This window comes from Aquarana catesbeiana, linkage group LG01, assembly GCF_042186555.1.
Source record: "Aquarana catesbeiana isolate 2022-GZ linkage group LG01, ASM4218655v1, whole genome shotgun sequence".
In the NCBI taxonomy this organism is placed as follows: domain Eukaryota; kingdom Metazoa; phylum Chordata; class Amphibia; order Anura; family Ranidae; genus Aquarana; species Aquarana catesbeiana.
The window spans coordinates 44,293,888-44,320,743 of NC_133324.1; the positions used below are offsets into that span (position 1 = coordinate 44,293,888).

Genomic DNA, 26,856 nt, shown 5'->3' on the forward strand with positions numbered 1-26,856 from the left:
AATCAGAGCGGCCCAGGGGGGAAATTGCCACTTTGCCCCCCCAGGCCCAGCCCGCCCCTCCTGCCAGGAACAACTCTTCTTATCTCCTTGTCAAAAGAAGTTTATTGAGTATACAATGTTATAAAGATACATAAAGTAAGTTTACAAGGATCTATAAAGTAAGCTCATTGTTTTACAGTAGGGTTTATATAGGTAAATATCATGAAATTTCAAATATTAAACATTGGGTACACGTAAACCTAAATTAAAGATATATATCATTTCCTTAGTTACTTTTGTAGGTATTTAAATAATTTATACCTACTATACATATTGTTTACAAGTAGAGTGTATATAGGTCAAATAAATTCTGATAATGAGCTTTAATCGTAAGGTGGAGAAAAGGAAAGAGAAAGAAGAAAAAGGGTTGAAAGGTAGAGGTATGGTCCACAAGGTTGTCCCGCTCGTCAGTTTATTATTCTTTTTAGTTCTCTTTGAAGCCTTAGAATGGGTGTCTCTGTAAGTCATTTAATCTGTTACCATGGCAACAGGACAGAGTCATTGAAGTTTGACAGGAACTGTTGTTTTATCCAAGGATGCCAAAGTTTTTCAAATTTTGGAATTTGATTTTGATCGATGGCTACCATCTTAGCATGGGACATTGTATTATTCATTCTGTGAATTGTTTCTGCTAGTACCAATGTAGGAGATTTCCATGCCTTGGCCACTGTTTGTTTTGCAGCCGTTATTAGTTGGATCATAAGTTTGAATTGAGAGAGTGTTAACCATTCCGGTTTTAGATTAAGTAAAGTTAAATATGGATCTGGTTGTATTATTTTTTTAAATATTTTAGATGCAATCACGAAGACTTCCTTCCAGAAGATTTGGATTACTGGGCATGTCCACCATATGTGTAAATATGTGCCTATTTCTGGGCATCCTCGAAAACAAAGAGCTGAGGTATTAGGTGAATATTTTGCCACTCTAGCGGGTACAAGGTACCAGCGAGTTAGGACTTTATAATTTGTCTCCAGTGCTAAGATGTTGGGTGAAGATGACTTAGATGTGAGCCATATGTTAGACCAGTCCGTGTCTTCTAAAGTTCGTCCCAGGTCCTCCTCCCACCTTTGAACGTAAGAGGGTCTATTAAGATTTGCTACTCCATATAATTGATTATAAAGTGATGAAATTGTACCTTTAGCAAATGGATCTTTTGTACAGATTGATTCAAAAATGGATAATTGGGATAATGGTGTATCCCCCTTTAGGAATGGTGTATAGAAATTTTTGATTTGGAGATATCTAAATATCTCAGAGTTTGGTAGGTCATATTTTTCTCTAAGCGATGGGAATGAAAGGAATGATTTAGATGCTATGAAGTCATTTAGTGTCTGAATGCCTGATGTTGTCCAAGCTTTAAAAGAATTTGGGTAGATCCATGCCGGATAAAAGGCCGGATTTCTGATAAAAGAAAGAAGAGGATTGTGTGGAGATTGTAACTGATATTTGGTTTTTAGTTTATCCCAGAGAGATAAGAAGTGTTTAGTTATGGGATTATGAATTTTAAAGCGGTCTTTAGGATCAAGCCATGATAAATTTGATATTAATAGAGGGCCCAGCGTCTGACGTTGGGGATGTGGTTGCGGGGGCTTGGCAGCTATGGACCTCATCCCCGCATGGATTTCACACCTCGCTAGGTACACTCCTGCATTCACTCACCACCCATGCATCCAGGCACCCCTGTTTGGACTTATTTGATACCAGGTACACATCTCCCTCCTACCACACTTTTGTTTTTTTTTTAAATCTAGTTCCATTTCCCCTTCACCACTTTCTTGATTTATGTTCTCCCTCTTCTCTTTTTCTCACCTGCCATCCTCTCTCTCCTTTTCTCCCCCCTTTCTCCCCCCTCTTGTTCTCTATCATCTGTTTTTCTTGTTTTACCAGCTATATTTTTTCTTCTCTTTCTTTTCTTTCCAGTCCCCCTTTTCCTTCACTTCTTTCTATATTTTCACTCTTTTTTTCCATTCACATTAATTTTCCTCATACTTTCTTAATCCCCTCCTTTGTTTCAATATCTTTCTTTCCCTATTTAATTTTTGATTTTTCACCTTTTTCACCCACTCCACAACAACACTTTCTTTTTTCCTCTTTTTTCCTTTTAGATTTGGTTCCACTGTTCCACAACTTTTTTACACTGATATTCCTGCGGGGCGTCGTTCATTTTTGTGTTTGCCCGCCGCGGCATGTCCCCTCAGCTCCCGTGCGGGGCATATCTGGTTTGGTCTGGGGATTTCATGGCCGTACCACCACTGTGTGGACCATACATGTAAGTGTACGGGCGGTTTGGGTCCATCTGGGAGGACCCTTCCGTCCTGTTTTGTGTGTTTTTTCCTTTTTTCCTTTTTTTTTTTTTTTTTCTAAAACATTTTTCCTTTATTTATTCATCTATATATTTTGTATTTTTATTTTGTAGATTATCACTATGGTTCCTTGCTCCTGATGATAGGTCAAAAAACCTTGAAACGCGTAGAGCCAACATCAACCTAGTGTATACAATGATGCATCTGGTTAGGCCGTTCCTTATTAATTGATTTTTTCCTCCCAAAAAAAACCCCTTTTTTTTGTTTATATATATATATGATTATTTTCTCCATACAGTCATGCATTTATGCTTTAAATGTTTTATACTATATATCATGTATTGATTCCTTGTTGGAATATGTATGTATGTATACTTTTTCTGGCTCCAATGAATTGTAGTAGTTGTACGAATAGTTTTATATAGCATCATGCACTGAATTATTTGAATACAGAAACTCTATGACAATTTGTATCCATTAAAAACTATCAATTTTATTTCTATTCTTGCCCCCGTGTGTTTATATAAAGTCCCGCTACCCCTATTTTTTATTTTTTTTTATTATTTTTATTCAATCGGGATGGAGGGGGGGATCTGAGCGGCACCCCTATACCTCATATAAAGTCCCACTAATTCCTCTCTCATATATTAATAGAGGGTCATTTTCTGAAGCCTCTATAAATACCCATAATGGGATTTCCTCTTTTGCATGGTATTTGGACAGACTGGCCAAATGTGCTGCTCTGTAGTAGTTAGTAAAATTAGGGTATCCCAGGCCTCCTTTATTTTTGGGAAGATGTAGTGTGTGTATAGGTATACGTGGTTTAGAAGAGCCCCATATAAACGAAGTTGCTCTTTTTTGTACTATTCTCAAAAAATAGGAAGGAATTGGAATAGAGAGGACTCTGAATAGATAAAGCAATTTGGGTAGAATAGTCATTTTGATTGCATTAATCTTCCCTATCCAGGATAAAGGAAGTTGCGACCATTGTTTTATTAGATTTGTGATCTGTCTTAATACAGGAGGATAATTGGTTGAGAATAAGTCAGAATGAGATGCTGTTAAATGAATTCCAAGATATGGGATTGATTTTTCTGCCCATGTGAATGGGAGTGCAGCCCTAGCCGGGATCAATTCCATGTTTGTGAGTGAAATATTAAGCACTAGGCATTTCTTAAGATTGATCATAAGGCCGGATAGGGCTGCAAATCCATCAAGAGCTGGTATTAAGTTAGGACCAGAGACCTGTGGTGATGATAGAAAAAGTAATATATCGTCTGCAAATATACATAATTTGTGTGTAATACCTCCTACTTCAATGCCAGTTATAGTTTGGTTTGTTCTGATGTATTGGGCCATGGGTTCGAGTATAAGGGCAAATAATAAGGGAGATAATGGGCAACCCTGTCGGGTACCTCTTTCGATATTAAAGGCTTCAGATTTGTATCCAGCATATTTTATATAGGCTTTGGGTTTATTATATAATGCTTTGATCCATGTTAAAAAGTGGGGTCCATTTTTGTAATGAATATTGCATATATTGCCAGGATACTGTGTCAAATGCCCTTTTAATATCGAGAGATAGAAAACATAAAGGGATTTTCCATTTTTTAGCAATATGTGCCAATAACACTGCCCTGCGTATATTATCGCCTGCCTGTCTATTTGGCATGAAGCCTACTTGATCTCTATGTATTAATTTTCCTATAATGCTATTGAGGCGTTTTGCTATTATTTTTGCTAATAATTTAATATCGAGGTTTAACAGAGAGATAGGCTGATAATTCACACAGGAAGTATCATCAGAAAGGGGTTTTGGGATCATACAAACAATTGCCATTAGTGTTTCTTGCCGAAAAGAATGTCCATCTAGAAGTTTGTTAAAAGTTTCAGTGAGAATGGGAGACAGTATTTCTGAGAATGTTTTATAGTATAAAGCCGAGTAGCCGTCTGGGCCTGGTCTTTTGTTAAGTTTTAGGTCTTTTATGGCGTTAGCAACTTCATCTATAATTATAGGCTCATCCAAACTGATTTTTTGATTCTGAGATAACTCAGGTAAGGTTATTTTTGAGAAGAAGGATTCAGCCTCTGTAGGATTAAATTCATTGTTTGTCTTGTATAAAGTTGCGAGATGTGAGTGAAATTTATGGACTATTTTAACTGGATTACAAGTGTAAACATTTTTTGATAATTTCAAACGTATTAGTTTGAAAGATTTGTTAGTTGAATTTAATGCCCGAGCCAAATATGTACCTGGTTTGTTTGTATTCATGTAGAAATTGTGTTTGGAGCGTTTGAGGGATTTATCAACTGACTCAGTGAGAAATAGATCGTATTCCAATCTAGATTTTTCCAGATGAGATTTTGTACTCTGAGATGGATTATCTTGAAATGATATGTAGGCTGCATTAAAATTGAGTTCTAGTTTTTTTGCTAGATTTTTGCGTTCCCGTTTAACCGGTTCAATACAGGGCAATTTCACCCCCTTCCTTCCCAGGCCAATTTTTAGTTTTCAGCGCTGTTGCACTTTAAACGTCAATTGCGCGGTCGTGCGACGTTGTACCCAAAAAAAATTGACGTCCTTTTTTCACCACAAATAGAGCTTTTTTTTGGTGGTATTTGATCGCCTCTGCGGTTTTTATTTTTTGCGCTATAAACAAAAGAAGAGCGACAATTTTGAAAAAAACACAATATTTTTTACTTTTTGCTATAATAAATATCCCAATTTTTAAAAAAAAAAACACATTTTTTCCTCAGTTTTCTTCTACATATTTTTGTTAAAAAAAATCGCAATAAGCGTATATTGATTGGTTTGCGCAAAAGTTATAGCGTCTACAAAATATGGGATAGATTTATGGCATTTTTAAAAAAAAAAAATTTTTTAAATTTTTTTAGTTGCGATCGCGATTTTTTTTGGTGACTGCGACATTATGGCGGACACATCGGACACTTTTGACACATTTTTGGGACCAATCACATTTATAGAGCGATCAATGCTATAAAATTGCCTTGATTACTGTGTAAATGTGACAGGCAGTGAAGGGGTTAACCACTAGGGGGCGGGGAGGGGTTAATGTGTTTCCTAGGGAGTGATTACTAACTGTAGGGGGAGGGGACGCACTAGGGGAGGAGACCGATCTGTGTTCCTCCGTTCTGGGAACACAGATCGCTCTCCTCAGAGCTGACAGGCTGTGGATCTGTGTGTTTACACACACAGATCCACATGCCAGCCCGGTTAACGGGCAATCGCGGGTGCCCGGCGGACATCGCGGCCGCCGGGCACACGCACCGGGTCCCGAGGAACGCGGCGGGCGCGCGCGCGCGCGCCCCCTAGGCGCCCGGGAATCCCAGGACGTCATATGACGTCCACCCAGGATGGGAGATCCCATCTGTGGACGTCATATGACTATGGGCGGGTAGGGAAGTGGTTAAATAGTGCCATTTGTCTTTGTATTGTACCACGCAAGACAGGCTTATGAGCTTCCCACAGTGTTATTGGGGAGATGTCTGTTGTATTATTAATTGATATGTATTCCTTTAAAGCTTGTTCAATGGCCATCTGATGTAGTGGGTGTTTGAGCATTATGTCCGGTAAGTACCACGTTGGGTCATGCGCTTTTGGTATGGCTGAGGCTATAGTAGTGTATACTGCATTATGGTCAGACCACGGAATCGGAATTATATCTGATGCAATAATTTCTGGTATCATTCCTATTGTTATAAAAATATGATCTATTCTGGTGAAGGTTTGATGAGGGTGCGAGAAATAAGTGAGTTTCTTTTTCATTGGGTTACTTTCTCTCCATGAATCTACCAGATTGTATTTGGAAAGAAGTTGAGAAAAAGGTAATCTAGAAGTTATTTTGGATGGTGTAAAAGGTGATTTATCTAGAAATGGGAGGAGGACCTGGTTCGAATCCCCGCACATTATCACTGTTCCTATTTTGTGTGTATTAATCACTTGTAATATATGTGAGAGGAATGGTGTAGGTTGTTTGTTAGGAGCGTAGTAGGAAATCACCGTGATTGCTGTATCCATTATATAACCCATGAGTATCAGGTATCTACCTTCTGGGTCTTTAATTTCTGATGATAAGGTGAATGGTGTGGATCGGTGAAATGCAATTAGAGTTCCCCTTTGCTTGGTACAGGCAGAAGCCGTGTAAATTTGTTGATAAAAAGGAGAAATATATTTTGGAGTAGAATCTCTGGTGAAGTGTGTTTCTTGGAGGCATACTATGTGAGCCTTCTTGTTATAGAAAGTACGGAAGGCTTTGGTCCTTTTTTGAGGGACATTTATTCCCTGAACATTCAGGGAAAGTATATTCAGTGGTGCCATGGCAATAGATCAAATAGTTTTGACTTACTTTTTGTTATGCAGAGCTGACTGCGCAGATCAACCTGTGTGGACTGAAGAGATGAATAGATAGAAAAGAAACCAGTAAATTCTGGAGTAAAGAGTAAACAAAAAACATATGAGATTAGATGATACATTGTATAAATTATTTTTTGCAAGTAATCACAATTTACCCGTGAAAGAGAATAAATATCTCTCTCAGGGGAATAAGTGCCTTCGTCACACTCCCACATAATATGGTTGGGAGAATGAGGAGGGCTAATGGGGGTACACGGATCTTCCGCTTACAGGAGAGAAGTGCTATGTCAAAAGACATTAAAATGATGTTTCATTAATTGGAGTGCAGAATATAGTTTTTGTTGAAATTATTTATTCCAGGGTGGTTGTATATGGTTAGTCTTGCCCTAGGCTAAATAATTCAGTTAGAAAGGTACTGTTAATAACTTTGGTATTGATGAAGATAGTTTGAATTATTTTGGGATTTTAACCCTTTTAGAGTAAACAATTACATATTTTATTCATATGTAACTGTTTAGATATGTTAACTCATAAAATTGAGGTTGTATTGCTTCAGATTAGAATAAACAAAAACATAATTCTAGGAACTAGTTAGGTAATAATATGTTTGTTTTAAGAAAAGAAAGAAAAAGCTTCCATTACTTCTGGATTATTGAACATATTTGTCTTAAAAAGTAATAAATCTATTGTTATTACCTGATAATATATAACTGAACAAGAATTTCCTTATTTCACTTATATATTCTAAGGCTATATGAATCAGAAGTAATAAGAAATATAACTGGAATGTAACATGATCCCACACAGTGTGTGACTATCAGAATGCAGTTACATTCAGTTATAAATATAGGTTTTTTATAGAGAACCATCTCTTAGTATAATAAATGAAGAGATATCAGGAATTAGGATGTCAGTCCATTGAATCTTCTTGGTCCATGGATGATGTGGCATAACGGCCTCTTTTGTGAGAATGATGATTCCCATTTTGTTCTGAAATTTTCTGGGTGCTGCCTGAAGGTGAAGATGATGCCATTCTTCTGCGTGTGGGAGTGTTGCTGCTTGTGGGTTCTGTCAGATTTAATTTTAAAAGGGTTTGTTGTAGTTCATCTGCTGATCTGCTTCTGTAAATTGTACCTTGGTAGTTAAATCTGACTGAAAAGGGGAAGCCCCATTGATACATAATGTTGTGGCGTTGCAGTTCCATTAGTTGGGGTTTCATGGATCGTCTTTTAGTAATAGTAAGTTGGGATAGGTCAGCAAAAATGTGATAATTGTGTCCTTGAAAATTAAGTTCCTTTTTTTCTCTTGCAGCAATTAGTATTTGTTCTTTCGTTCTGTAATAATGAAATTTTGTGATTATATCACGTGGGGGTCCATCTTTCTTTTTGGCTGTGAGGGCTCTGTGTACTCTGTCCAGTTCTAAACGTTCAATAGGGATATCTGGCTTTAGTTCTTGTAATAGAGCAGTAATAGTAGATTGCAGGTCTGTCACAGTTTCAGGTATTCCCCTTATGCGCAAGTTTGAACGTCTGGCTCTATTTTCGTAATCTTCGAGCTTAGTTTGAAGTATTAAATTCTCTTTTTTTAATTGTTCCAATTCTGTTATATTTTCTTGGGTTGTAATTTCAATTTCATCCATTTTTATTTCTAATGGGGCGTACACACGGTCGGACTTTTCGTCTACAAAAGTCCGACAGCCTGTCCGACAGACTTCCGGTGGACTTTCGGCGGACTTGCGGCGGACTTGCGGCAGACTTTCTAACGAACGGACTTGCCTACATATGATCACACAAAAGTCCGACGGATTCGTATGTGATGATGTACACCGGACTAAAATAAGGAAGTTGATAGCCAGTAGCCAATAGCTGCCCTAGCATGGGTTTTTGTCTGTCGGACTAGCACACAGACTAGCGGATTTCGGGGTCCGTCGTAGTTACGACGTAAAGATTTGAAGCATGTTTCAAATCTAAAGTCCGTCGGATTTGAGGCTGAAAAAGTCCGCTGAAAGTCCGGGGAAGCCCACACACGATCGGATTGTCAGCCAGCTTTAGTCCGTCGGCGTCCATCGGACTTTTGTAGCTGAAAAGTCTGACCGTGTGTACGCCCCATAAGGCTGCGGTGCGGTTTCCCAGCTCTCTTATTTCTTTGGTTAGGCTTTTTGTTATTTGGTCTGAGGTTTGTTTTAAAGCCTTATGAAGCATCTTTTTCAAACTGGGGATACTGAGGAGGCTTGTGGAGAAGTTTGTGAGAGGATTTGTTCTGTATCTGACTCAAATGGAGAGTCTTGCTGTGACATTTTCTGTCTGTGAGAGTGCCCTGATGCTGTATCTTGTGAGGTGACTGGAGCTGCTTCAGCTGCAGTGAGTGCCTGTGAGCTCTTTGTGAGGTGATTTTTATTTCTGCCACGGTTTCCTCCCAGTACCATATTTCCTGCCCAAACTTTCACAGTTTGTTCCCAGGGGCAAAAAGGTTCAAATGGATACCTTTTGAGTCTGCAGGCTCCGCTTTGTCCTTCTCTTCTCTCCTCAGCGGTGTGGAGCTCTAACAATGCATGTCTGCTCCGCTAGGCTCCGCCTCCTGCCCCCAACTCTTCTTATTTCAGGCTGACAACACTAATGCCCTGTACACACGATTGCACAATCCAACAACAAAATCCAATGGATTTTTTCCAACGGATGTTGGCTCAAACTTGTCTTGCATACACACGGTCACACAAATCTTGTCGGAAATTCCAAACGTCAAGAACACGGTGACGTACAACACGTACGACGAGCTGAGAAAAATGAAGTTCAATAGCCAGTGCGGCTCTTCTGGTTCAATATCCAGTGTGGCTCTTCTGCTTGATTCCGAGCATGCGTGGAACTTTGTGCATTGGAATTGTGTACACACAATCGGATTTTGTTGTCGGAAAATTTGAGATCCAGCTCTCAAATTTTGTTTGGCAGAAATTCCGACGGAAAATGTCCGATGGAGCCTACACACGGTCGGAATTTCCGACAACAAGCTCCTATCGAACATTTGTTGTTGGAAATTCCGACCGTGTGTGCGGGGCATAAGCCACCGCCTCACACTGGAGGAGTACTTATGGAAGACTTATGCCGCATACACATGGTCGGAATTTCCGTCAACAAATGTTCGATGTGAGCTTGTTGTTGGAAAATCTGACCGTGTGTAGGCTCCAACGGACATTTTCTGTCTGCATTTCCGACAACAAATGTTAGATAGCTGGTTCTCAAATTTTCCGACAACAAGTCTGAGCATGTGCACACAATTCCGACGCACAAAATTCCACGCATGCTCGGAATCAAGCAGAAGAGCCGCACTGGGTATTGAACTTCATTGTTCTCGGCTGGTCGTACGTCTTGTACGTCAGTGCGTTCTTGACTTTCTGAATTTCCGACAACACTTGTGTGACTGTGTGTATGCAAGACAAGTTTGAGCCAACATCCGTCGGAAAAAAATCCACGGTTTTGTTGTCAGAATGTCCGATTGTGTGTACGCGGCAATACAATGCTGATGATAATATTGAGGAAGTTGATTAGTGTTGTCAGCCTGCTATAGGTGTGATCTCCGGGTAAGAAAATGCAAAAGATTCCCAAAAAATGCAAACCGAATATAGTGATATAGTGATGCCTAACATATTGAAAAAATAAATAAATAAATAAATATATATATATATATACTGCAAATAACACGCACTTTTTAACCCTGAAAATCAGGTGCAAATAGCATGTGCACTTCACTTCAATCTCTCCTGCCTTGGAGGGGACAGGGAGGGGGGCAGGACGAGCGCCATCAGATTACATACAGCGAGACTCTCCTGTTTACTCAGCGGCCTCTGTAATAGGAAGTCCTGTCTCCTGGGCTGTCATTGGACCATTGTTCTGTCTATCATAGGAGATTCTCACTGTATGTAAACTGTCGGCGCTCATCCCGCCCTCCCTCCCTGTCCCCTCTAGGCTGCAGATGGGCATTGATCAGGCTGCACTGATGGCAATGGTGAGGCTGCTGTATTGATGGCAATGGTGAGGCTGCTGCATTGATGGCAATGGTGAGGCTGCTGCAATGATGGCAATGGCGAGGCTGCTGCATCGATGGCAATGGTGAGGCTGCTCCATTGATGACAATGGTGAGGCTGCTGCATTAATGGCAATGGTGAGGCTGCTGCAATGATGGCAATGGTGAGGCTGCTGTATTGATGGCAATGGTGAGGCTGCTGCATTGATGGCAATGGTGAGGCTGCTGCATTGATGGCAATGGTGAGGCTGCTGCATTGATGGCAATGGTGAGGCTGCTCCATTGATGACAATGGTGAGGCTGCTGCATTAATGGCAATGGTGAGGCTGCTGCAATGATGGCAATGGTGAGGCTGCTGTATTGATGGCAATGGTGAGGCTGCTGCATTGATGGCAATGGTGAGGCTGCTGCATTGATGGCAATGGTGAGGCTGCTGCATTGATGGCAATGGTGAGGCTGTTCATTAATGGCAATCGCGAGGCTGCTGCAATGATGGCAATGGTGAGGCTGCTGCATTGATGGCAATGGTGAGGCTGCATTGATGTGGACTGATGAGGCTGCAGATGGGCATTGATCAGGCTGCATTCATGGCAATGGTGAGGCTGCAGATGGGCACTGACCCTTATTTTGCTTCAAAGTTCACTATTTAAAATTTAAAGTGGAGTTCCACCCAAACATGGAACTTCCACTTTTTGGATTCCTCCCCCCCTCCGGTGTCACATTTGGCACCTTTCAGGGGGGAGGAGGGAGCAGATACCTGTCTAATACAGGTATTGGCTCCCACTTCCTGGCATAGATCACCGCGGTGATCACGGTGACCTACGCCACTTCCGGCGCCTACTCTGTCCTCCCCCACTGTCTTCTGGGAGATAGAAAACAGCAGGGACCAGTGAGGACGCGCAGCGCGACTTGCGCATGCGCAGTAAGGAACCAGGAAGTGAAGCCACACGGCTTCACTTTCTGATTCCCTTACCGAGGATGGAGGCGACAGCAGCCGAGAGCCGACGGATAGATTGGCTTCGGCTGCCGACATCGCGGGGCTCCCTGAACAGGTAAGTGTCCATATATTAAAAGTCAGCAGCTTTTAATATTTTTTTTTTCTGCGGACCTCCGCTTTAAGTTTTTTCCTAAAACTTCCCTCTTAAAATGAATGTGCATGTTATACGCCGATAAATATGGTATTTCTTTACTTTTACTTTTTACTTTTCTTTTAAAGTGTAATATTTTTTATTTGTAGACTGGTGTCAGCCTTGCCCTATATTTTATTTTGTAATTAGAACAGGTATAACAAAATGCTTGCAGTTGTATATTTAATAGAGCAAACAGGAGGAAAAAAGAGAATTTCACTCTTACGGTTTACAAACATGTTAACAATTTTAACCTGGGGGGGCAGAAGTCATTCCCCATGGAGAACCCCATAGTCAGGGCAGGACTTAGGGTGGTGGGGGCCCCTGGGCTTGAGTCACTTTCGGCCCTATCTTCTATATCTATCTGGCACTGATGACAGATGGCACTGATACATGGCACTGATGACAGATGGCACTAATACATGGCACTGATGACAGATGGCACTAATACTTGGCACTGATGACAGATGGCACTAATACGTGGCACTGATGACATGTGACACTGATGACAGATGACACTAATACGTGGCACTGATGACACATGGCACTAATACGTGGCACTGATCAGAGATGGCACTAATACATGGCACTGATGACAGATGGCACTAATACATGGCACTAATATGTGGCACTGATGACAGGTGGCACTAATACGTGGCACTGATGACACGTGACACTGATGACAGATGACACTAATATGTGGCACTGATGACACATGGCACTAATACGTGGCACTGATGACAGATGGCAATAATACATGGCACTGATGACACGTGACACTGACAGGTGGCAAAGGGGACAGGTAGCCCTGATGACAGATGGCACTGATACGTGGCACTGATGACATGTGACACTGACAGGTGGCAAAGGGGGCAGGTGGCCCTGATGACAGATGGCACTGATACGTGGCACTGATGACATGTGACACTGACAGGTGGCACTGGGGACAGGTGGCACTGCTGACAGGTGGCACGTGACACTGACAGGTGGCACTGGGGACAGGTGGCACTGGGACAGGTGGCACTGGAGGCAGGTGGCACTGATGGTTGGCACTGGGGACATTTGGCACTGATAGGTGGCACTGGGGAGTCAGGACAGATGGCACTATGTTGTGTAGTGTTGTGTAACAGTAACTAATCTGAGTGTTCACTCACCGCTGCAGCATGTAAGCTCTCCCTCCTCACATGCTGTCTCTGTGTGAGGAGGGAGAGCTGGTGATGAGAGATGATCTCATATGAGATCACCTCTCATTGGACGAGTGCTAAATGGCCGCTGTGATTGGCAATTTAGCACGATATGCGATTGGCTGTGTCCAAGGGACACGGCCAACACAGAGCTTCCCCGATGCACGCCCACGGCGGCACGGCGGTATACAGGAGGGCGGCCAGGGTAGCCCTCCCTGCAATTGGCGTCCGCGGTATAGCGCGAGCACCGCGGGGCCCCCTATTGGGCAGGGCCCATGGGCTTGAGCCCACTCAAGCCCTATAGTAAGTCCGGCCCTGCCCATAGTCTATGAGGAAGAGTAAGAAATAATTCCCAAAAATATTTTACTTTCTTTTTTAACCACGTCCTGCCCGCACTATAGATGGCTACAGCGCAGGCTTACTTTGCTGGGAGGGCATCCATGGACATCCTACTGGGATTGTCCTATGTGATCACTGAGTCCATGGGACTGAGATGATCATAGATCGGGATAAAGGGCCAATCACAGTGGCCCTTTTCCACGTGATCAGCTGTGTTCAATGACAGCTGATCACAGGATGTAAACACAAGCTGGTTATGGGCTTTTCTTTCCTCATACTGACATTGTGAAGAGAGAAGAAGATAGCCAATAACCGGCTTGTGTTAAAGGGGCATCAGCACTGATTATCAGGGCTGTCAATCAATGCCCAACAGTTCTGCCAATCAGTGCCCATCAGTGCTGCCAATCAGTGCTGTCAGTCAGTGCCCATCAGTGCCTTCTCATCAGTGTCACTTATCAGTTCTGCCTATCAATGCCCATCTGTGCCCCCTACCAGTGCCCATCAGTGCCGTATCATCAGTGCTCATCAGTGCCACCTACCAGTGCCCATCAGTGCTGCCTACCAGTGCCTATCAGTGCCCATCGCTGCCACCTACCAGTGCCCATCAGTGCCACCTCATCAGTGCTCACCAGTGCCCATCAGTGCCGCCTCATCAGTGCTCATCAGTGCCACCTACCAGTGCCCATCAGTGCTGCCTACCAGTGCCCATTGGTGCCACCTACCAGTGCCCATCAGTGCCACCTCATCAGTGCTCATCAGTGCCACCTATCAGTGCCCATCAGTGCCGCCTTATCAGTGCTCATCAGTGCCACCTACCAGTGCCCATCAGTGCTGCCTACCAGTGCCCATCAGTGTCACTTCATCAGTGCTCATCAGTGCCGCCTCATCAGTGCTCATCAGTGCCACCTACCAGTGCCCATCAGTACTGCCTATCAGTGCCTATCAGTGCCCATCGGTGCCACCTACCAGTGCCCATCAGTGCCACCTCATCAGTGCTCATCAGTGCCACCTATCAGTGCCCATCAGTGCCGCCTCATCAGTGGCACCTATCAGAGCCCATCAGTGCCACCTATCAGTGCCCATCAGTGACGCTTACCAGTGCCGCTATATCAGTGTCTGTCAGTGCCATAAACCAGTGCCCATCAGTGCAGCCTCATCAGCGCACATCAGTGAAGGAGAAGAATTACCTGTTTGTAAAATGTAATAATAAACTATGAAAAATGTTTGTTTTTTTTTCAAATTATTTTGTTTATTTAGCAAAAAATAAAAACCCAGTGGTGATTAAATACCACCAAAAGAAAGCTCTATTTGTATGAAAAAAATTATAACATCTTCATATGGGTACAGTGTAGCATGACTGCGCAATTGTCATTCAAAATGTGACAGCGCTGAAAGTTGAAAAATGGCCTGGGCAGGAGGGGGTAAAAGTGTCTAGTAAGCAAGTGGTTAATTTCTGTGTTACTTATACTTATATATGAAGGGCAGATAAGACTAATATAATATTTGAAGCAATAAAGTTCATGGGTAACATTATGAAATGTCATTGAATGACTATAATTGTTGTGCCACATGTTCTCCTCCTCACCGTATTATTGCCTTCATTCCATGTTATTTTGTTGGGGTCAATGTGAAGTTGGTCTTCTTCTTTAGCCCATGGTGTGTACAAACCAACAACAGTATTACTTGTTTTAAGTTGGCGGTAAGAATTCATCTGATTTACTATTTTGTAGTGGAAAGGAAATTCACCATTTTCATCAAATAAGGTCATTCTCTCTGCCGTCTTATATGGATTTTTTATTTGTTTCACATATTTATGCAGCTGGAGGACAGAAAAACCTCAAACAAGTTAAAACTGAAGTTTAAACAATTTATATGTTGCTTCCCCTTGTTTCTCCATCTACCTTTATCAACGCAATATACAGTATGTATGTATATATATATAAAATTTCTGTTTCTATTACATACTGTACTAGACATGTGCAATTCGTTTAGTTCCAAATTCGTTTAGTTATTTCAGAAATATCCGAATGTCCGAATTGTTGATTTCCGAATTTATCCGAATATTCAGAAATTTGAAAATTCAGAAAATTTAAAAATTTGAATATTCAAAATTTCTAAAATTCAAAAATTAGAAAATTCAGAAATTCAAAATTTCAGAAATTGGAAAATTCGGAAATGCGAAAGTTCGGTAATTTGAAATTAGAAGATTCAAAATTTTGGACTTTCAGAGATTTGGAAATGCGAAAATTCAAATTTCCGAATTTAAAATTTTCAAAATTCGGAAATTCGGAATTCAAAAATCCAGAAATACGAAAATTCGCAAATCTAAAAATAAGAATGAAAATCCGAAAATTCAAAAGAACAAAAATCAGAAATAAAGATCAAAATTCTGAAAATTCAAAAACCCGAAAACGCGAAAATCTGATATAATAACTAATAATAGCTTAACTATTACTAACTAATAAATTATAGGTATTGGAGTTTCCTTTCAAATGTGACTGTTACGAATTTATCCAAAGTTACGAATTATCCGTCATAATGAATCTAAATGAATAGAACACAACTAAGTAATAATAATAGATAACAATAATAATAATAATATTAAAAACATATTATTATTATTTATTATTATTTTGTTTCATTCCATTTGTTTAGATGCGGCATTCTTTATTTTGGATAATTTGTAACTTCAGATAAATTTGTTCACTAACAGCCAAATTTGAAAGGAAATTTAAATACCTATAATTTAATAGTTAGTTATTATTAGTTAGTTAGTTATCATTTTGATTTTTTGGATTTTTGGATTTTCGTTCTTTCTAATTTTCAGATTTTCCTTTCATATTTTTGGATTTTCGAATTTTCGAATTTACGAATTGTCAAATTTTCAGATTTTTGAATTCCGAGTTTCCAAATTTTCGAATTTACGAATTCTGAATTTTCGAATTCCGAATTTCCAAATTTTCAAATTTACGAATTCCGAATTTTCAAATTTCTGAATTCCGAATTTTCGAATTTACAAATTTATGATTTCCGAATTTTCCGAATTTCCGAATGTACACATTTTTGAATTTACGAATTCCGAATTTTTGAATTTATGAATTTTGTATTTTCGAATTTTTCAAATTTACGAATTTCCTAATTTTTGGAATTTACAAATTCTGAATTTTTGGAATTTATAAATTCCGAATTTTTGAATTTACGAATTTAGGAATTCTGAATTTTCAAATTACTGAATTTCCGAATATTCGAATTTACGAATTCCGAATTTTCGAATCTACAAATTCCCGCACTTACGAATTTACAAATTACAAATTTTTGAATTTACAAATTTACGAATTCCGAGTTTTCGGATTTAAGAATTTTCTCAAAAGCCCTCAGTCAGTCCGGATGAAAGCAGTGGTCTGGATCTTGGGAGGAGATATGCAAATATCAGAATGCCCTGATGAGTGGATATCAGTCTGAACATATAGTGATTGATCAAAAGGAGTTTGCTGGATTATCATACATCTCTGATAGTACATCCAATAATACCCTTTGCATAGGTGCATAAACATATATAAAAAAAAAAAAGGTGGGGGGGAGTTATAATGGAGAGGTGAAGAAAATAAAAGAGTAAAGAAGAAGAGAGAGAACGAGAGGACAACCATCCGCCTCCAGAGCCCAGGACAGCCCAAGAGGGAGCGAGCCAAAGATACTCAAGAAGCGCAGAGCATTAGGTCGCAGGAGTCTCCAACAGGACCCAAGGTTCCCTACTATGTTTATCAAGAGTATCATTTAATGAGGCCATGAGATATTCCATTCTTTTAACATCTCTGATCCTGGAGTGCAGTTCAGACAGTGAGGGGGATTCCCTCTTTTTCCACTTTAGGGCCACCAGACATCGTTCTGCAGTAAGAGTTTTTTTGATATTTTAGAGAAGGTGGCAGGTGGGAGACCTAAAAGAAAGATCTTCGGATCGAGGAGCACCCCAGTATCAAAGATGGATTGGAGCAGGGATTGCACCATACACCAGTAGGGGATGATTAGAGGGCAGGTCCAACAGACATGAAATAACGTCCCCCTATCTTTATAACATCGCCAACAACGGGGATCCGCCGAAGGGTATATGGAGTGGAGCAGGTCAGGGGTCTGGTACCAGTGGAAAAGAATCTTATATTGATTCTCTTTATAGAGCGTGCATATGGAGCTCTTAGAGTCCTGAATCCATATGGATTGCCAAGTCTTTAAGGATAGATCTGTGCCCAAGGCCTGCTCCCACTTATCCATATAGGTATGCCGCGGTCTATCTAGTGAAAAATCTGTGACCAGAATCTGATAGGTGCGGGAGATCATGCCCTTAGGGGACGAACCCTCTAAACATAACTTTTCAAAGTCGGTTAGGGGAGAGAATCGTAAGTTCAGCACTAATGATTGTGCGTAGTGATTTTTATTTGTAATTTGTAAGTAACTGAAAAAAGCCTGTTTGGGAATGTCAAAGGCGTTTTGCAGTTCTCAGAAGGATCTTAGCAATTTGGTTTTAGGATCAATTAACTGACCATAGCAGAATAAGGAGCTATCCATCCAGAAATGAGACATCTGTGAGGTTAAGCTGTCAGGAATGTTGGGTGTAAATAGAAATGAGGTGACTGGGGAAGAGGTGGTAGAAAGCGGGTATGCCAATTTGGCACATCGCCATAGTGTGCGTAAGAGGGCCATTGGTCCTAGCAGTTGTACGCTGCCAGGTGGTACATCAGAACTCCAAAGCATGGAGTTTGGATGGACGGGGGCTAACCATAACTTTTCAATCTGTGTCCACCAATGGAGAGTACACCAAGAGGCTACAGGTCTTAACTGGCAGCTAGATAATACTTAGCTATGTTGGGAAATGCCAGTCCGCCTTGATTACGAGGCGCATATAGAACCGATCTAGCAATTCTTTGTCTTTTATAGTTCCAGAAAAAATTTATCAGGTCACCCTGAAGTCTCTTTAAGTGTGAGGATGGAATGGGGATAGGGAGCGTCTCATAAAGATATAAAAGTTTAGGTAATATCGTCATCTTTAGGGTTGCAAGTCTGCCGAAAAGGGATAATTTCAAAGATTTCCATTTGGTCAGGGAGGCTCTAATAGAGGTAAACAGTTGGGGGAAGTTGGTTTTATATACAGTGTCGTATGTGGGTGTAATACGTACCCCAAGGTATTTTAAGGAAGAGGACTGCCAAGAGTAATTAAATGTTTGCGAAAGTGCTGATAGCGTTTGATAAATTGAGAGGAAGGACCTCCGTTTTTGAACTATTAATTTTATAACCCGAGAGGGTGCTATACCGATCCAATTCAGCCTGTAAGTTCGGGAGAGAGATATGAGGTTGCGTGAGAGTGAGAAGGACATCATTCGCGAATAAGGAAATCTTAAAATCTCTAGTACGGACTGGGATACCATGTATACTTGGGTTGTTTCTAATATGGGCTGCTAAAGGTTCAATGCACAGGGCATATAGAAGAGGGGAAAGTGGGCAGCCTTGGCGAGTCCAGTTAGAGATTTGAAAAGTAGGGGAGGTGGCGAATTGAGTACGGACCTGGGCAGTAGGGGCCGAATATAGGTGGGAGATAGCTCGGAGGAATGGGCCCTGGATACCAGCCCGATTGAGAGTCGCAAACAGGAAAGGCCAGCTTAACCTATCGAAGGCTTTTTCGGCATCTAAGCTGAGCAGTACTGCCTCCAATTTGTTCCTGTTTGCAACCTCCACCAGGTCGATGACCCTCCGGGTGTTATCTTTATGGACCAAGGACAGCATAAAGTTGTTTAATCTATTCGCCAACAGTTTCGTAAAAATTTTTAAGTCTGTATTGAGGAGTGCTATTGGTCTGTAATTGGATGAGAGAGTGTGATCTTTTCCTGGTTTTGGGATTAGTGTCAGGTAAGAATTTTGCATATCTCTAGGGATAGGTGTATCAGAGAGAAATAAATCAAATAGGTTTGTCATGTGGGGGAGTAGATGTGGTAGGAACGTCTTGTAGTAAAGGTACGGTAGTCTATCAGGTCCAGGGGCTTTGTTATTTGGTAACAATTTAATCGTTTCTGTCACTTCTTCTTCTGTAATGTAGGCATTAAGAGTCCCCAGGGCAGAAGAGGAGAGCCTAGGTGTATCAGAGCCCGCTAAATAGGTGTAGATGGCCTGGGATAGGTCAGGGGAAGATGAGTTGTGCGGAACAGTTGGTTCATTATACAGAGCTGAGTAGTAATCATGGAAAAGCTTGACTATTTTGGTAGGGTGAGATTGAAGGACACCGTTTGCATCTTTAAGGTGAGTAGTGGTGGTTGTCGCCGCCCTGTCGCAAAGTTGTTTCGCCAAGAGTGTATATGGCTTATTTGCCTTATCATAATAAGTCTGTCTTAGCCTGATCAGTGCCTTTTCTATCTTACCCAAGTCAATGTCTCTCAGTCCAGCCCTGACACTGACGAGTTCCTTAAGGGTTGCTAGGGACGGGGAGGAGAGCAAGAGCGCTTCTAAATGTTTAAGTTTGTCTAAGAGGGCGTGGCATGTTGCATTGGCGTTCCGCTTCAGGGCAGTGGAGAGCGAAATACATTGACCTCTGAGGACAGCCTTATGGCCCTCCCACAAAGATGAGGTGGAAACCTCAGGGGAACAATTTTCTGCAAAGTACAGCTTCAGGGTTTGTTCCAATTCCACTCTAGATGGGTCGTGTTTAAGTAGGAAGTCATTCAGATGCCAATGACATTTACGAAAGGAGCCTGGGGAGCGTGCCAGGGAGAGTGTAATCGGGGCATGATCCAACCATGAGATAGCCTGAATATCTGAGTCCATGCATGTTCTCAGGGTCGGAGCATTGACAAAAAAGTTATCTACTCGCGAGTGGGACTTGTGGGGATGAGAGTAGAAAGTAAATTGTTTAGCTGATGGATAAGTGGTACGCCAGGTGTTGAACAGGGCATATTTTCTAGTTAGTTGGTGAAATAGGGTGGCTTTTCTATCGATAGTCACTTGGGTTTTCCCCTGACCCATAGAATGTTTATCAAGACTTGGGGAGTGGATCAGGTTAAAGTCCCCTCCAATCACCAGATATTGGCGGGGGGCTGCAAAAAGCGATTAAAGACTTTAGACAGAAAGGGGATTTGATTGGTGTTTGGGGCATAGACATTGCATAGAGTGATATTGGCGCCTATCCATAGGCCTTGGAGGATGAGGTAATGTCCTAGTGGATCTGAATATAGAGATTGTAACTGGAAGGGGGAACCTTGCTTAAAAAGGATTGCTACCCCTGCTCGTTTTGCGGACCAGAGGTCTGGTATATTTGAGGGAAGTGTCTTTGTGCAAATGTCATGGTGCCCGTTTTAGCAAGATGTGTCTCCTGAATGAAAATAATGTCAGCCTTAGACCACTTAAACTCTCGTAATGCTAGGCTTCTCTTAATATTAGAGTTAAGACCTTTTACGTTTAGTGAAAGTATGTCAATCATGGTGGGTAAATTGGGAGGGGGAATAGTAGCTTACATAGTGGGTTTGGTAGAGCCCAGGTATATAGGAGGTCCACGGATCGGATCTCCAAGGCGGATTCAGTTTGGAGTTCCGCGACCTCCCGAGCGAGAACCAGGTCCCAGAGACGGATGGCATCCAAGAGGTTGAGAGAGAGAGAGAAGAGAGAGAGGAAAAATCCGGTAGGAGAGAGGTAGGGAAGGAGGTAAAAAAACCCCCACAAAAATTAGTACAAAATTTACGACCGCTCTGTGATTAGTATCCCCCCCTGCATCCCCCCCTAGCTCTCCCTCTGTCTTATCTCACTAACTCTGCTGCTATCTTTATTACCATTGATTTGTATGTGTTTGGTTTTCTCTTTTTTTTCTTCTTCTTTAACATTCTGCTTAAAAATTTGTGAATCAGTACTGCTTGGAGCTTGAAGAAGGGGACATACCCCGAAAGCTTGTCCTGAAAAATTGTATGTTAGTGCAAATAAAAAAGTATCACGGACAGTACTCAATTTTCTCTCTTACAAAATTAGAATTAGTTAACCATTCACAGTACAACCCACCTACACGAGGTGGCGAGGCAGGGATGCCACCGTCAGAGAAGATGGAGTAGGGAGCCATTCGGAGATCCCCGGGGGCGAGGAGAGGATAGACCCAAGAGGGGGGTGACCCTCTCCCGGGTCTGCTTGCATCGATATTCAAAGAAAACAAATCGAATTAACAAAAAGAACATTGAACCTGCAATTATCAACTGGTAACCGTCATATCTGTGACCATAATTATGACCCGAAGAAAGCTGGTAGAACTATTGATTCGGGGAGCTTTGAACAATAATGAAATGTAGCCTGTAGATCCTAGAGCATTGAGATAGAAATACAAAGGTTTTTCCTCATCGCAATGCTCCCCAGAAGTATACCCTTAAACAAAAAGGGGGATATCCTTCCAAACTAGATATGTACCCCCCTTGGGGCAGGAAGGGGAGAGGAAAGGAAGGGAGGGGGAGGGAGGGAACAGAAATGGGGAAAAGGGGGAGAAGAGGGGGGGAGAAGAAGGGGGGGAGAGGTAAGGGAAGAGAGGATGGATGAGGGGAAGGGGGATGAGGGGAGGGGGAGGTGTATATCCCGGCTAGCTGTAAGGGTTATATATGGTACTTATAGTCATAACCAAACATGGTTTGAATACCTAAAAAAAAAAAAAAAAAAAAATGTTCTCGTTAACTAGGCCCGTACTGTTGGTAAATAGGGTTAGCAAGATTTATCTACGGGCTCTACAGATAGAGAAATAGAAAATGAACGGAATAAGTCCGGTAACAAAAACCAATGTGGAGGAGGAATTCAAATAAGCATGAGTTCATCTCTGACGGGGTGGTGGAGAAGGACCAGCAGAATGCGGCCTCGTACATTTCCGGCCCGTGACTTGAATCCAGGGTTCCAGGCGAGGTGGGGGCACTGGCAGCGGGTCCCAGCCAGGGGTGGGTGGGACTGGGATATCCAATTCCCTGCAGAAAGATTGAAGATCTTCTGGATAACGGAGGGTTGTGGACCTCCCGTCTTTTTTTGCCGTGAGGCTGAAGGGGAAGCCCCAATGGTAGCGAAAGTCATGCTCTCTTAAAGAGGTGAGAAGTGGTTGCAAGGACCTTCTTTGTTGGAGGATGATCCATGATAGATCCGGGAAGAGTTGGATGGAGGCACCATCAAAATCAAAGGCGCGCATGTTTCGTGCCTTTCTCATAATGTCCTCCTTAAGGGTGTAGTTGTGCACCCTACAGATCACATCTCGTGGGTGGGATCCTGGCCCGCGGGGGCACAGAGCTCGGTGTGCTTGATCTAGCTTAACTCGCTGATGTTCCGGGCGACCTAGTATGCTATTGAAAATGGCTTGCAAAGTCACATGTAGGTCTTCATCCTGGGTCGCCTCCGGGAGGCCTCGGACCTGAATATTGTTACGCCTGCCTCTATTGTTGAGATCTTCAAGATGGCGTTGGAAGTCTCTAAGGGTAGAGGCTTGTGAGGTCAGGCGGTCATGTATTTGCGAAAGTTCAATTTTAGTGTCGCATGTTTCCTCCTCCAGAGATGCGACTTTGGTGGATAATTGATGGAGGTCAGTGCAAAGCATGCTAATCTCAGATCTACAAGTGTCTCGTACTTCTTGTATGAGCATACGGAAGTCCTGTTTTGTGGGCATGCAGCAGACATAGTCCCGCTAAGATGTGCATGCTTCAGGCTCAGGGTCAGAATCCGGTGTGGTATGAGCGTGAAAGCCCTGCACCGCGGCCGAGTAAGAAGTTGGCATGGGGTGGCCTCTCTGGGGTGGTAGTGAAGGGGGAGTAGTGTTGGGTTTTGTGGTTACGGATGGTCCATGTGGGCGCCCCGCATGAGAATAAGCCCCCTGAGATCCTGATGGCTGTGAGGCCTGGGGAGGTGCTGGTGCCTGGGATGCATCGCTCTGGAGAGGGGAGAGAGAGGGGGCTCTGTCCCTATGAGCCTGGGAGGGCTGTGGGAGGGAGCAGGGGTCCCAATCCGGAGCATAGGAGTCCCAGGAGGGAGATGGCTGGCCGGTGGACACAGAGGATGCGGGTCCTATGAGGCATGGGGGAAATGGTTGTGAAAGGCTGCCCAGCATATGTCCTCCAGAGGGGGTGGGGGGTGATCGAGAGGCTAGCAGGGGGGATCAGAGAGTGTGTAGCCGGAAAGTCACCCTTAGAGCCGTACCTGGTATCCCTGTGGTCTGTGGAGGCTTGCAGAGAAGGAGAAGGGATGGCTGCTGTACATGGCGCCGGCGCCATCTTGGCCTCATGCTTTCTGGCCGGAGCTCCCTGTCCAAAATACTCGGTAATGAGCGGTGGGGGGACTGAGTAAGAGCGGGTGGCCTGTCCTCTGGGGTCCACTTCTTTGTTTTTGCGTGGTTTGCCCATGATGGATGGCGGAAAAGAGCAGGATTCAGCTGTGTGCAGGCAGGCCGGGTCGGGAGCTTCAGAGAGACAAGTCTGCCCGGGAAGTCATCCAAGCCACGCCCCCAGCTTTTTATATTTATGTAAAACCTTTATCCCAAAAGGAAAAAAAAAACAGTTTACTGTAACTGATTATTATGCATTAGCTGGAGAGGAAGGATTTGCCCCCTTAATGACCAGGCCATTTTTCTTGATACGGCACTGCGTCACTTTAACTGACAATTGTGTGGTCGTGCGTCACTGTACCCAAACAAAATTGACGTCTGTTTTTTTCCACAAACAGAGCTTTGTTTTGGTGGTATTTTATCATCTCTGCGCTTTTTATTTTTTGCGCTATAATCAAAAAAAGAGCGACAATTTTGAAAAAAAAAAATTTTACTTTTTGTTATAATAAATATCCTAAAAAAAGTAAAAAACTAATTTCTTCATCAGTTTACGCGAATATGTATTCTACTACATATTTTTGAGTAAAAAAATCGTAATAAGCATATATTGATTGATTTGCGCAAAAGTTATACCATCTACAAATTAGGAAATAGATTTATGGCATTTTTATGTTTTTTTTTATTTTTTATTTATTTTTTACTAGTAATGGCAGTAATCTGTGATTTTTAGTAGGACTGCGACATTGCAGCGGACAGATCGGACACTTTTGACACATTTTTGGGACCAGTGGCATTTACACAGCGATCAGTTCTATAAAAATGCACTGATTACTGTATAAATGTCACTGGCAGGGAAGGGGCTAACACTAGGGAGCGATTAAGGGGTTAAATGTGTTCCCTGGGAGGTGTTTATAACTGCGAGGGGAGGGGACTGACTGGAGGAGGAGCCAGATCGCTGTTCCTACTTAGTAGGAACACATGATCTGTTTCTCGTCCCCTGTCAGAACAGGGATCTGTGCGTTTACATACACAAATCGCCGTTCTTTCTCTCATGCCCACGATCGCGGATGGCCAGTGGTGATTGCGCCCGACGGCCACTCGCATCGAGTCCCCCTCCGTGCACGCACCTGCTATGGCTCTTAAAGGAACTACTGTACATATACGGAGATTTGTGCAGGAGAGCCAACCTACTGCCATATATGTATGGGAGCCGGTCTGGAAGGGGTTAATACCGCTTTCACTGCTTCCAGAGCGTCCATCACATATTTACAGCGGCAGGGCGGCCTGGCTGTGCGAAACAACGTACCTGTATGTTGTCTCTTCTTCCCGAGTCTCTGTTTTCCTCCAGTTAAGCCACCCCCCACACAGTTAGTAATCTCTCTCCCTAGGAGCACACTTAACCCTTTGATCGCCCCTGATGTTAACCCCTTCCCTGCCATTGTCATTAATACAGTGAGAGTGCATTTTTTTTAGGCACTGTTCACTGTATTGGTGTCACTGGTTCCCAAAAAGTGTCACTTAGTGTCCAATCTGTCCGCTGCAATAGCGCAGTCCTATTAAAAATCGCTCATCACCGCCATTACTAGTAAAAATAAAAAAGCCAAAAATATATCACACTAGTTTGTAGACATGATAACTTTTGCACAAACCAATTAATATACGCTTATTAGGGTTTTTTTATAACAAAAATATGTAGCAGAATACATATTGACTTATATTAACCACTTGCCGCCCGCCATATAACAAAATGACGTCAGCAAAGTGGTTGCGATATCCTGACCAGACGTCACATGACGTCTTTCAGGATATCAAGCTGCTGCGCGCCCCCGGGGGTGCACATCGCGGTGATCGTTGTTGCAGCGTGTCAGTCTGACACCCCGCAACACCGATCTAGGTAAAGAGTCTCTGACAGAGACTCTTTACCACGTGATCAGCCGTGTCCAATCACGGCTGATCACAATGTAAACAGGAAGAACCATTGATTGGCTTTTCCTCACTCGCGTCTAACAGACACCAGTAGAGGAGAGCCGATCAGCTGCTCTCCTGAGAGGGGGGGTCTGTGCTGAATGTTTATCAGCACAGCCCCCCTCGGATGCCCACCCAGGACCACCAGGGATGCCACCAGACCAACAGGGATGGCCACCACACTGGACCACCAGGTATGCCATCCTAGACCACCAGGAAAATGCCAATCGGTGCCCAGGCAGTTGCCAATCAGTACCCAGGCAGCTGCCAATCAGTGCCAAATCAAAATGACTGCCAGTGCCACCAGTGAAGCCTATCAGTTAAATCCATCAGTGCCAGCCATCAGTGCCCATCAATGCCCATCAGTGCCGCCTTTCAGTGCCCATCAGTGCCCATCAGTGCCACCTATCAGTGCCCATCAGTGCCCAGCAATGCTGTCTATCAGTGCCACCCATAAGTGCCCATCAGTGCAGTACCCATCAGTGCAGCCTTTCAGTGCCCATCAGTGTCACCTATGAGTGCCCATCAGTGCCCAACAGTGCCACTTATGAGTGCCCATCAATGCCGCCTATCAATGCCCATCAGTGCCGCATATCAGTGCCACCTATCAGTGCTGCCTATCGGTGCCCATCAGTGCTGCCTATCAGTGCCCATTGTCAGTGCTCATCAGTGCCACCTCATTAGTGCCACCTCATCGGTACCGCCTCATCGGTGCCGACTTATCAGTGCCCATCAGTGCAGCTTATCAGCACCCATCAGTAAAGAAGAAAACTTATTTACAAAATTTTATAACAAAAATAGAGAAAAACTTTTTTTTTTTCAAGATTTTTTTTTTTTTTTTATTAGTTTAGCAAAAAAATAAAAACCGCAGAGGTGATCAAATACCACCAAAAGAAAGGTGATCAAATACCACCAAAAGAAAGCTCTATTTGTGGGAACAAAATGATAAAAATTTAGTTTGGGTACAGTGTTACATGACCACGCAATTGTCATTTAAAAAGTGACAGCGCTGAAAGCTGAAAATTGGCCTGGGCAGGAAGGTGCAAAAGTGCCCGATATTGAAGTGGTTAACCTCCCTGGCGGTATGGTTATTTCAGATTTTAGGTGCTGAAAGTGGTACAATTATTTTGCACAGAAATTTGGCGTTCTATATTGTGGGCCTGTAATTCTTAGGAATAATTCACTTAAATCTGTCCAAACAAGAGTCTAG

General features: G+C 42.7%; 1 protein-coding gene across 1 annotated transcript in view; it reads right to left on the reverse strand.

Moving 5' to 3' along the window:
* The window catches only part of LOC141141960 (vomeronasal type-2 receptor 26-like), a 152,701-nt gene that overhangs the window by 19,651 nt on the left and 106,194 nt on the right, over positions 1-26,856 (reverse strand). Inside the window, exon 4 of the mRNA XM_073629215.1 lies at positions 14,970-15,203. Within this exon, the coding sequence (XP_073485316.1) occupies positions 14,970-15,203 (234 nt within the window). The remainder of the gene's footprint in view (positions 1-14,969; positions 15,204-26,856) is intronic.